This window comes from Micropterus dolomieu, linkage group LG19 (assembly GCF_021292245.1).
Source record: "Micropterus dolomieu isolate WLL.071019.BEF.003 ecotype Adirondacks linkage group LG19, ASM2129224v1, whole genome shotgun sequence".
In the NCBI taxonomy this organism is placed as follows: Eukaryota; Metazoa; Chordata; class Actinopteri; order Centrarchiformes; family Centrarchidae; genus Micropterus; species Micropterus dolomieu.
Genome location: NC_060168.1, coordinates 16,435,624 through 16,448,812, shown reverse-complemented (window position 1 = coordinate 16,448,812; position 13,189 = coordinate 16,435,624). Strand labels below are relative to the sequence as shown.

General features: G+C 40.1%; 1 protein-coding gene across 1 annotated transcript in view; it reads right to left on the bottom strand.

Annotated features, from left to right (window-relative positions):
- Positions 1–12,276: 12,276 nt before the first annotated feature.
- Positions 12,277–13,189, bottom strand: part of LOC123957490 (protocadherin alpha-8-like) — a 2,981-nt gene continuing 2,068 nt past the window's right edge. Inside the window, exon 2 of the mRNA XM_046030323.1 lies at positions 12,277–13,166. Within this exon, the coding sequence (XP_045886279.1) occupies positions 12,490–13,166 (677 nt within the window). The 3' untranslated portion in view covers positions 12,277–12,489. The remainder of the gene's footprint in view (positions 13,167–13,189) is intronic.

Genomic DNA, 13,189 nt, shown 5'->3' with positions numbered 1-13,189 from the left:
TTAGGATATAAATGCATGAGTGTGCATTTTGGCTTGTGTGGTATGTTGGTTGGGGTGTGTGTTTGTGTAGCAGAGAGAGAGGTAGAGGGAGTACACACTCAGTTCCCAGTTTATTCAGTACACCTGGCTAAGACTAACGCACACGGATGCAACAACCCTGCAATAAATCCTGCATGTATGAACTAACAATGTTCAGCTTTTGCTGGAACTATTTTGGAGGGGTGCTGCTTTATCTTAATGGTCTTTTTGGAGACCATTGTTTGTGGTGCTGTTGAACTGTATTGTTATTCTGAGGTATTTCTAATATTTTTGTCCACACCATTTAGTAGTTTGAATAAATGTGAAACACCACTCAGTATAATGCAGTAGAAATTTACAGCACCTCAAAAAGACCATGAAGTTAATTTCAACACCCCTGGAATATATAGCCACTGTCAATACATCACTGAGCAAATGCATCACACAAAACATTCATGAATTAATCTAAGACGTGACAGAAGATTCCAGACATGTAGAGAATAGAGGTTTAATAATCAAATAATCAAACACCATTAAAGCAGACATGCAAAAGCAAATGCGCAACAACAATAATAGGACACCAAGTAACATGAAATGCAGCCTGGACATTAGCCAGGATTTAAGGGTGAGTGGCATCCTAGCTTACTCTCTGTGCTGTTGCCTTTTCAGAGCTACTCTTCATGGGATCATTAATATGATTCCACCTAATCGCATTAGGGGAGCAAGATAGTAGAATTATTACTTTACACACTATACAGAGGCCTTAATCCAAGAAGTGGGGATACTGAGAGCAGTGGAAAGAACACTTTGACAGGAATTTCCTATTTTAAACATTGAAGGAACAGTGACACCGTGACAACAAATATTGACTTAACATACAGTACATGGAGATCTAATATGCTGGTTTCACAAAGGTAATATTTACTGCAGGTATACATTTTGCAGGATTTTCTATTTTACTGGTCACTGAGTACTCATTATACTAGACATCTTTGTTCGATATGAAACACCATCAGCACAATTTACTACTCCAGTTATCAGTTAGAGGACAAAGCAAAGTGAGTCCGGATTAAGACGAACATTAGGGAGTAAACAAGGGCTTAGGGAACAATTATACTCCAGTCTAAACGCAAAGACCTCATTTGCAGTAGTCTGTAAACAAGCAGGCCAAACTCCTTGTTATTTTGATATCATTTTTTTTTAATGCCTTTGTTGCCTCTGCTCAGTTTTGCTCTTCTACTCACATTAAACAGATTCTCACTTCATTATCTGTAATATGATGCATAGATTATCCAGCCCAGTGTCTGCTGTGGACGGTTTTGTTTTGGTGTGCATGAAAGATTTTGTTATACCTGAACACGTTATCTGCTATTAAACCCCGCTGATATCTAAACTACCAGACTAAACACAGCAAAATAGAATGTGACACACTAACAGTGACACATTCAGAAAGATGCACAAGGCCAGTGTAATTAATTGCAACTAACATCATAATGTCATGTTACCACAGTTAAGATCCATACAAATCTGTGAAATTAAGCACTGAAATAAGGATTTGTTATATCGACCATCACCCTGACAGTGCAAGTACAAGGTATAGAACACTGAATGGCTCATCACAGTCTTTGAATGTGTCACATGCAGTTACATGGCCAAAACCAATGTGTAAATGCTGGGAAAGACATTATCTGAAAGTAAGCAACCACATATAGATCATCTTTGAAGAGAAAGCAGGCTAAGAATGAAGAATTCAGCAAGACAAAGACAATCCTCCTGCATCTGTTAATGTGTGTTATTTTATTTATAGTTTCACAAAAAGCATCCCCTGACCTGTAAAAAAGCCCTTGATTTTAAATCTGATAATTACAAACACGATTGTTTTGTAAAGATGGCTACAGGATTGCCCCAAAATACAAAACCACTAATTTTCTCTCAGTTAAACCATATTTATGTACCACAATACTATACTGTTTCCTGAAAAAAAAATGTGCAATTGTCACTAGTAATCATTATCACTAATGGTGCAGTCCTCACATACACACACAAACTGAAGCCATAACATAAGGCCCATGGCTGTTCTCCAGCAACCAGCAGAGCTTCATCTCTTAACCTACAGTTACCTACAGTTTACCGGAGGTGGAGGAAGTATGCAGTAGATAAGATGCTTGCCTTTGGTGTGGGAGACCTGGGTTCAATTCCCACTGTGAGACATCCACCATTGTGTCCCTGAGCAAGACACATAACATTGCTCCAGAGGCATGCGACCTCTGACATGTATAGCAATTGTAAGTCGCTTTGGATAAAAGTGTCAGCTAAATGAATAAATGTAATGTAAACATGTGAAAATACTCCACTACAGGTCAAAGTCCTGCATTCAAAACATTACTATTTATATCAGCAAGTGTTTCTGGATTAATATTACTGCTCTTTTAATCTGTGAGTAGAGCTAAATATGTCAGGGCACCTTTATCTTTCCCTCATCCTTATGACTGCAGCAAAAGTAGGGAGATTGGACGGGAGATAGTGTGGCATAGACCCAAAGTTAAACATCTGAATCTATCCTCTGTTACTGCGCGCGTGTGCGTGTGTGTGTGTGTGCTTTACATAGGGACCCAGAGTGATTATTGGGGTGGCAATATTTTAACCAATAGTACACAATCAGCCTTATCTTATAGAACTCCACTTTTTAAATTCGTGTTTTTTAGAAAAGGAGTGGACCAGATGGTTTTATACAATACAGGAAATAAAGCACTGTGACCTGTAGCTGCAACATTAATTTTCCTAACCTTAACCACTAAAAAACTTTTAGAAGAACATTTAAATGTGCAGCATTTTGACCGAAAGTAGGTCACTTTTCATTGTGTATTAATTATATGGACACACACACACACAAACACAAATAAACTTAAGTGACATTGTTTGTCTTATATTCAGTTATATATGCCCACAATAAATGGAAAATTTAACTGTGAAAATATGCAGACATATTTGTAATGCATGTTTCCAAAATACCAATTGAAAAATCTCTTTTGAGAACATCATGGATATAAACCAAACATGTCTGACAGCTGTCACATTGCATATAAAGTAGCCACTCACAATTTACAAAGCCAAGTCAGTTCAACAACAAATAGCCGAAATAATCACTCATATGCAGCACACACACATGCACACACACGCACACACATGCAGTGACAGAGGATAGGTTCACATCCTTCAACTTTGGCTCCAGGCACACTATGGTTTGGTAGTGCATCTCATCTCCATATTTTTGCTGCAGTCATACAGGTGAGAGAAAGATAAAGGTGCCCTGACAGCTCTACTACTCACAGCTTCAGTTTCTACAGAAAGAGGATACAGTCTGGAGAAGAGAGGCTGCCTCTGTGGTCGGAAAGAGAGAGGAAAAAAGGAGGGTGCATGGTGGAATAAAAACTAATGGACAAAGCTATTCATTAAAATAGCAATTAACAACCAAACCAAGAACAATAGACTTTAAACAAAAAAGACAGCTGATGGTGAATGAGGGAGAGAGTAGCCTAGAATACAAAGGGCATCAGCCATTTTCTATCAGCTTGCAGTTCCACGAAGAGACAGGAGGGGGCATCTGAGAGAATACCAGACAGAGGATGTGGAGGAGGAGGAGAGAGTGATGAAGAAAATCAGAGAAGGAGATTCTTTGTGTAAGGAGGAGGATGAAGAGAGATGAAAACAAAGAGACTGGACTGAAGAATTATGCTAGCAGTGGAAAGTAAACCAGTTAAAGGTGAAGATGGGAAGGAAAGCACACCAGGCTGGAGAAAAGTGGGGTAGTGATAAGGAGAACAAAGGCAGGGGAAGTGGGAGAGACAGTCAGTGGGAGGAGAGAGTGGGATATGAGTCAGGCTTACAGCATTAACACTCATCTTCCACACCCATATTTCATTGTTTTATTCAAACACTGCGCCCACTAGAGAAGATTGCAGGAAACATGGAGGTATTTTTAGCGATCGGCACACATGTAAACTCACACACACAAATCAAGTGTCTGTGTGGTTACAGGGCATCACATAATCAAATCTCCCTAATACCATGATAGAATAATACTAGCACTAGCCCTAAATCAGTTCCTGATTTCATTTTTTTTAACGACAGATGGTTCACCTAAAAATAAACACAGCAGACCAACTTCACAAAATGAAGAGCTACCTGTGGGATGAGATGACTCACTCACTGTACAGAACAGCTCACTGGTGCACACCAGATGATGACCAGAAGGAGCCAAATGACTTTCAGACCAGTTTAAAAATAATAAGAAAATAGATAAAATGTTTCAAACAGTGTTCAAACAGGCCTCCTCTCTTTATCTACATAACCATATCAGTGTCGTGTGATATCAGCACAATGACTTCCTGTGCAGTCCTGAAAGACAGAGATCAATTAATTATATTACTGTAAATACATAAACTGACTGCATATTGACCACATTTACCTGTTTGTTTATTTGTTTGTTTTTAATAGAAGAGGGCTGTTTTATTGAAAAATAATCCCTCACTGATGTCAGGTGAAAACTTGCACCTGTGACATTTGAACTTCACAAATCAAAACGAAAATTTACAGTTTGAAAATCAGGCTTATCTTAGTTGATCTAATTGCTTGTTTTAAAAATGCCTCAAAATTCCTGAGAAATAGTCTTCTTAGAGGGTCATAGCATTCTTGAACTAAAGTCAAAACATAAACACCACCTCATCTGGAGTCATGTTTTTTACCTGGCAGCGACGACATGCTCTCTGCATGAAACATGACCATTTGCTTACATAAACAAGTTGTACAGAGTTTGACCAGAACACTCAATGAATCCAATATGGAACTGATGGAACATACTTATACATAATTGTTTTTGTACTAGTTTTTAGACAATTCTGTAGCACACACAGAAAATAGCCTGTAACTGCCTCTCTGCACTCCTGTCTAACCATGTTAAAAAGTATTAAAAGAAAAAGACAATACTGAGTTGTGGCTACATTGAATAAGTCGTAAACACATGTTTTGACTATACAGCTTTATTGTTGTGATTACCCACAATAGACTAAGCAAATACCCAAGACGCTCAGTGGGGGCACTAGGCGGGGGCAAATAACCAAATGGGGAACAGGCTATAGACTGAATCAGTCTGTCATACATATATATATATATATATATATATATATATATAATATAATATATAGACGGATATATAATCCGTCTAACAGCCAACATCTGATCCCATCCATGCATGGCCAGAAATAAATATAGCATACAGCATTAATCAGACAAGTGTATGGCAATTGTGGCCATATACCCCATCCACCCCACAGTGAGCAGTGAATGGATAGTGCTGTAAGAAGGCAATCCTCTTACCAAGGCTGCATTCAATGCCTTAACAGCTGACTGTGGATTTCCCGCACTCATTCATGCATTCTTTCAATCAGAGATCACAACCCTATCCCATAAATCTAGATCTCAGGATACAGGACACTCTTACGTTAGCAACTGGGTGAACCTGAAGAGGATTTTCAACTAGTATTCACTAGTTTTCCATTTAATAGCTTTCTGTCTTGCATACAGCCTTGCGCTGACCCCTCAGTCAGTTCAATCCCCCAGGCCTGCAGTGATGACCTAAGAACAGCAGCAGATGTGGCTGTGTGAGCACTGATGCCAAACAAGAGCAACGCAGACCTACATCTGTTCTGATCTCTGTTGATTCAGGACAGAAAAAATGAAAAAGAAACATAGCACAGGAATACATTTAACAAACCTATCAAGTACTGGTTATTACATCAGACAGACATATATACAGGTAGACCTACATGTTGTTCTGCATTGTATTCATATTATTATTTCTGGTAATTTATTACATCGTTGAAAGATCAGTTCATTAAAAAAACAATGTAAGAGAGCACACCAGCATAATGCAGCACTTTGAAACTCACATCATCCAGCATATATTTAAAATGACACATGAATATAGTGTGTGCAAATGGTTTTCATTAGTGCAATGTTGTGAATGCTCATCGAAGTAGACCCAGTTAGCACCCCGGAGCAAGGCCTTAGTGCGTTGATGCAGTTGCAGTGAAGTGATTCTAAAATGAGAATGGCAAGGTCCAACCTATAGGACTCATCCACACAGCCATGAGTCAATGGAATGAGATTTAATGAAACTGAAGGCTTATATAACCAAGTGGGAGAAAGGAGGAAGTGTAACACCTGCTCACGCAATACCAGGCATGAAAGATATAGGAGTGAGACAAAGGTAACCAGCTCAGACTTGCATGTCTCTATCAACATGGAAGAACCAAGTATGACCCATAAGAGCAGTGACTAGCCTGGGCCAATTCACATCAAAGCCACACATAGATCTGAACCAGTCGCGTCATGTTCTAGGACAAATGACAAGAGCAAAAGGAGCTGTGCCACGGAGTCTTGGCCCGCAGTTGTGAATGCAGCCTACAATGGAATTTTTTGGCCCACTGACTGAGACTTTGCGCTGTTAACCCAGAGGCAAAGAAATGTAGTACATCTGCATGTCATGTAGGTAGTTAATATAATGTCACTGTTAAATAGTCGCCATTAGAAAGAATATATTGGTTTCTGTAGTGTATGAGCATAATGAAGTAGTGTAGGGTAAAGTCACTAAATTTAAATGCTGTACTACTAAGAAATAGTAATTTACAGCTGATATGGAGAAGGGACATTTTCTTCTTTGTCCAATCCTTCTGTGCCACTCTGTGTTCAAAGTACAGCATTACACAGAGATGTACAAAAGTTATTGACCAAATACTCTATAAGCTGCACTGCAGCAGTGCCTGTGCTTGCTGACATTTCACAATAACAAACTCCTGATTCATCAACACCGAATCACCTGACTGGTCCGCAAAGAGGAAAAGCTGACACACACACACACACACACACACACACACACACACATTCAGCAACACACAGACACACAGGGGAGAGTGCATCTAGTATCAGTACAGATAACAAAGTGTTAGACAGCGTCTAGACAACTTGAAGTTCATGTTGCAAAATACAATAAAACCGAATACAGCAAGTATTAATTTAACTACTTTTCAACACAATGCCAAGATAATAGTCATCAACCAAAGTTTGATATACCACTTCCCTTCCTCAATTCATTGAGCTACATCAGCTTCATTAATTGAATATAACTAAATATATATAACAAAATCAATGAAAACAAAATGCTTACTAGCACTCTGAAAGTATTGTTATATGTTAATAGGTGTCAGAAACAAGCAAAGTACAGATTTAATTGCCATCATTTAAGTCCTTTGCTGTGAGTATTGTTGCACAGCCAGACCTAACTCGAAGTTATTTGTGTGCTGTGCCAGCACAGAGGAAAAGTCTGGCTAAAAAAATCAGGGTTGTTTCTTACACCAACAGCACGGTCAATTGCCTAAGCTGCTCAAAAGTTCATCACTTAATATAGTGCTGAGGGGATGACATTTTACTTATGGACGTCACATAATTTATTAATTACCTGCCTCCATGATTTATCTTTATCAAAGTTTTAAGTTATGCAAAGCCATATTTTTAGCCAGATTCATTTTTTTCCCGATTGGAAACTGCAACAAAGACGGGAGAAGAGAGCGTAGAGGGACATCAGTAATAGTCACTAATAGTCAAGTGGAGGGAGGGATTATCTCAGTGATCACTGAGTCCAGCTGTACAGTAATTGACTTTAAATTACTGACCTGATCGAACGAAGGAAGACAAGGTCTACCAAAGAAAGAGCAGGAAGAGGAACAGAGTATTAATAGTTGAACGTTTGCAAAGCACAACAGCAGAGATAAAAGCACAGATAAAGATAGAGAATAAAGTAGTTTAAACTAACCTCTTGGCTACAGTGCATTCATTTAATGTAGTACACAACATACTGAGCAAGAGAGAATGAGCATTAAGATACACACTTTATAGTTTATCCCAGTCTTAAACATCATGAAACAGCTATGTCACTACACACCCAGTGAGTCCACTCGGTATAATGGGTCAGTCAGTGTTATTGTTTGGTTAATTTTGAATGTTTGGGAGCTGTTGCTTGTACCAGTCTCAACTATGTTGTGAAAGCTTGGTAAATGAAATGTTTTGAGAAGGAAGCGCTTGGTTACAATCTCCCTGTTTTAAAAGCATGTGGCATAACAGAGATCACTCAGGAAAAAAGTCACGTACCTATTTTAAGACATATTTTCAGTCAATGCAGGACATCTGAGTTTTTGGCTTTGATTAATCTAATTGTCCCACATTGGATGTGCCTTTCTTTCTCTCTGCGAGTCACTATACACCAATAAGCCATAACATTATGACTGCCTGCTGGTCATAATGTAGTCCTCCCTCTTCCCGCGAAACCAGCCCTGATCTGTCAAGGCATGGACGACTCTGAGTATGCACTGTGTGTTCTGACACCTTTCTATCAGAACCAGCATAAACCTTTTCAGCAATTTGACCTTAATGAGCTCGTCTGTTGGATCGGAACACACGGGCCAGCCTTCGCTCCCCACATGCATCAGTGAGCCTTGGCCGGCCATGACCCTGTCGCAGATTCACAGCTTTTCCCTCCTTGGACCACTTTTGATAGGTACTGACCACTGCAGACCGTTTGGAGATGCTCTGACCCAGTCGTCTAGCCATCGCAATTTGGCCCTTGTCAAAGCTCTCAAATCCTTACGCTTGCCCATTTTTCCTGCTTCTTACATATCAGCTATGAGGACAAACTGTTCACTTGCTGCCTAATATATCCCACCCTCTGACAGGTGCCATAGTAATAAGTTAATCAGTGTTATTCACGTCACCTGTCAGTGGTCATAATGTAATGGCTGATCAGTGTATCACAGAGGGAGCATGCTTTCGTTATGGTCTGTTTTCTTGTTCTCTGCGTGTCTCTGCCTCTATCAACCCAGCCCCCTTTCTGCTGTGAAAATGCCTTTCAACAAGGTGGATTAGGCGTGTGTGACTATGTGTGATGTGTTGTTACTTGTTTGTGTGTCTATGAGCACATGCGCACATGTGCAAAGTGTGAACATGAAGATTGTAGCTGTTTCCGTTCCGTACCCTACTGTGTGTGTAAATTTGATTACCATCACTGCTGCTGACCTCAATGTGAGTGCCGCCATCCTCCAACAAAGCCAGAGCAGTAAGAGAGTATGTGTCCTACTGACACACAACAGCCCATGCAGCATCCACAGCCACAACCCTACAGGCATGAGGCACAGCAACACAGAGCTAAAAAGCATGTGGCAGAATGAGAGAGGATATAGACTACAGAAAGAAAGACAGAAAACAACAGGGAGACAGAAAAGGGTGGTGAGTGAATAAGGAAACGAAGGACAGACGTAAAAGCTGAAAAAGGAGGCCAAGAGTGGGATGGGGGAGGGGGAAAACTGAGAGTGATATCAATATGGAGGGTAAAGAAGGAGGAGACAAATAGTGAGGAGATAGAGAGGGAAGCTGCAAACATGGAGGAAAGAAAAGCAGGCTACTGCGTGGAATGTAACAGAGCAGAGGCAGAATAGAACAGGGAGTACTGCAAGGAACAGTAACATTCATATTGCATTACCTAACAAAAAATGCCAATGATGCTGTTTACAGTTTTTAGGGGGGAGTTGAGAATGGACAGTGTCCTAAAAAGAAGATAATTCAACAGAAAATTTTTTGGAAGGTTTACACAAATTGTGGGTGAAGGGGTAAGGGAGCTGGATGCAGAAAAAAAAGGTTAGACAGCAAACACAAATGTTGAAGGGAGAGGAGTTTGCTTGGGAGGAAGCTGTCGGCATTTTTGTATGTGTGAATGCAGAAGAGCAGCCAAATAAAATAAGGAAAATTCTCTCAAACTGCTGAAATAGTAGTACATACAGTACACTGTCTTGTTGTAACAGCTGTCTCCTCTCTCTCTCTGACATTTAGCTTTTCCTCGTACTCTCTCTCCCTGTGACACTGAATAATCAGGAAAATGCTCTCACCCACTTAACAAAGACAACATACACAGAAACACAAAACACAAGGGTCATTGCACTGTGAATGATTTTCAGTGCAGACACTCGGCATGCAAACACAATTGCACTGATCTGCTGAGCTAGCCAAGCAGACAGACAGAGCCACTGGAGCAAGCAGCCACACCCCCACCAAAGACAGCATACAGGATCGAAGTATACTGTGAGAGACATGCTGTTTTCACTTTACATTCTCCTGGTTTACAGTAATGTTTTAGATCACAATCAAGATTGACTAGTTACAAACAATAGAAGTGCATTTTAAAATTTAGCTGATTCATCAATGGACCAAGCCACATCCACTGTGCTTGCATTTTGAATGTAGCTCATGACCCTATGAGATTCACCCATTTTTAATCACATAAAATAAATATTTTCTGAGCATCTGCTGTCCAGGCACAGCTTAGCACTGCTGCTGCATTGCAAAACACATGATGCCTCACGCACAAACATGTGCACATAAAATATGCATACGCGTACACACAGAGAGGAAGTCACTGCTATCCAGTAAAGTGTGCTCAGCCTCTACTTTATGAAGCTATGCTGCTGCCTTACTCTGACTCTGAACTGATCCATTCCCTGCCTGCACTAATACTCCACTCTGGCTTACTGCTTTATACCACATGCTGCTCAGTGGGTTAAAATATCCCATCAGTAAAGACACATTTAAAATACATGTTTTTTTTTATGACAGTCATTTGTAGGAAATCTAAGGTTGACCCAGTTGTATGAGAGAAAAGATTATCTCCATACTAATAAATATCTAATTAGAAGCTCAGCTATTCCCGCCTTCACTGTTGCTTCTATATCTGCACCATCTGTTGCCTGATTGACAATGAGTATCTCACTCACATAATCCATGTGTTTCAATCTAAAAAAAACCCATTTCATTAAATATTGTGAGATGTCTATAGATGAACCATACAGAGGCTACTTCCCCTCCCCCTTCCACTGCTGCTCTCTCTATCCCTCCCTCCTTCATCCTCTTCTGCTGCTGTTGCTAAGACCGCTGAGCGCATGCTAGTCTGTGGAAACCAGTAGACTCAGAGAGGTGGATCTCCTCGTGTGTTGCTATGGGCAACACACAGTGTTCGACACAGAATCAGCCCAGAAGCCTAGAATGAAGCTCTTCACACATGTGATAAAATATGACCTATTTTTTAGTCAGTCGAAAGGGCTCATCTGCACAGAAGCTAGTGTATAGTTTGTTTGTGTATGTATGTATATTCTACAAGCCAGTCAAATAAAATAGTAATAATATATTTCTTGCTGTTTTGCAGTCCTGTAATGAATGAAGGTCCCCGCTATAGCAAAGTGCCCCAACCCCACCTGACTAGCTGTACATTGTGATTCACTGCACACCAGCCGCAGGCTCTCTCTCCCCCCCTCTCTGTTGTAGCTGCACCCATTCATGGACCACTGAATCACCTCAACTCCATCAGTGAGCACAGTCCTCAAGTAACTGTCAGTCGGTCAGTTACTCTCTTTACGCACATGCAACCCTAATAGATAAACACATAGAGCAACAAAACATAATAAGTTTAAGTGAATAAAACACACAGGCCAATGTTTCTGTACTCTCAGCATTAAACAGAAATTACACCTAGTAACATGTCTATTTTAAATGACTGCTTTTATATTTAGGTACTGAAAAGATATTAAATCAAACGAGGAAGACCAGATACAGTAGCTCAAATGACATTGATATTCAGAAAACCTTCAAAAGTTACTTGAATAAAATATCATTCATTATCTTTTTGAACTGAAGATTTTTTCCTTACTTTACAGAGGCATTTATGAGTCTGCAAAGCAAATTTATGACCTACTATGACACAACAGCTCATGGCCTGAAATAGACACACTGCAGTTTAAATTATTAATAGTTTAAGTCGGTCAGTGCACTGAATACAAAGTCCTCAGCGGTCTGAATGAAGTCAAATGTAATGAAAACCTGAACAGTTATAAGAGGTTAGAGGCATTCATTTTCAGAAGGAAAGACTTCACTTTGATATGTTCTCTTGTTCTAGAAAGTAACGGTGTCTTCAGTGTCAGGAGAAGGTGTATGTATTGCTGTTTACAGAAACATCTCTTAAGAGCTCATTTATATTTTACCACAATCCACATAGCCAACACACAATCAGTATGTTTTATAATGTATCATTTCTTGGGATGAATTTCATTTTTAAGACCAAAGAGACAACACAGTATTAAGGGAACACAAACACAACACACTAACTGCAGTCCAATCGGTTATTTACTAATCAATTAACATCCAACTAACCATACAACCACATGTAAACAAGCAACTTAACTTAGCAGTCTCATAACACAGTACCTCCTTATTTCCCCTAGTGATTAATTTTAGGCCTGAGGTACATTTCTATACAGCTATTGTGTTTAAGTGGTGTGATTTAGTACTTGTGGCACTTTAATCATTAGGATCTGCATCTCATCTGTCACTACCGTTCATACAGCTGCCTTGAAATAAAGTGACCTGTCTTACCTCTCCAGATCCCCTCCTCCTGTCAGGGAGCACTAGTGTATTCGCGTGGCTGCCCGGTACTATAGTAGATCCTATACTCATTCTGGGTCCAACTAACATGTACCGTTTCTCTCCAGATCTGTACTGGATGCTGTGGCACAGTGTCCCGTCATAATTAGTCTCTTGCAGATATTTAGAAGTATAGTCTGTGGTTTTAGAGCACTGCATTGCAATCAGCACAATGATACTGATGAGAAAAAGTACAGAAACTGAGCCCAAAGTTATCATCAGATAAAAAGTCACATCGGTCCCCTCCTCATCTTTGGCTGAACTTTTAACGTCAGAAGCTGCAAAAGCCTCTTTGGGCTCCACAAGTTTGACCACCACAGTAGCTGTTGCTGAGAGCGACACGTTCCCATTGTCTTTGACCAGTATGATCAGTTTGTGCTCAGCCTCGTCTGTCTCTGTGAAGGAGCGAAGTGTTCTGATCTGTCCTGTATAGCGGTCCAAACCAAAGAGACTGTGGTCAGTGACTTGCTGCAGTGAAAAGAGTAACCAGCCGTTATATCCTATATCAGCGTCATAGGCTCTGACTTTAGTCACCAAGTGTCCTGCGTTCACATTGCGGGGAATCTCCTCCACACCTTCAGCAGAACCGTTAGAGCTG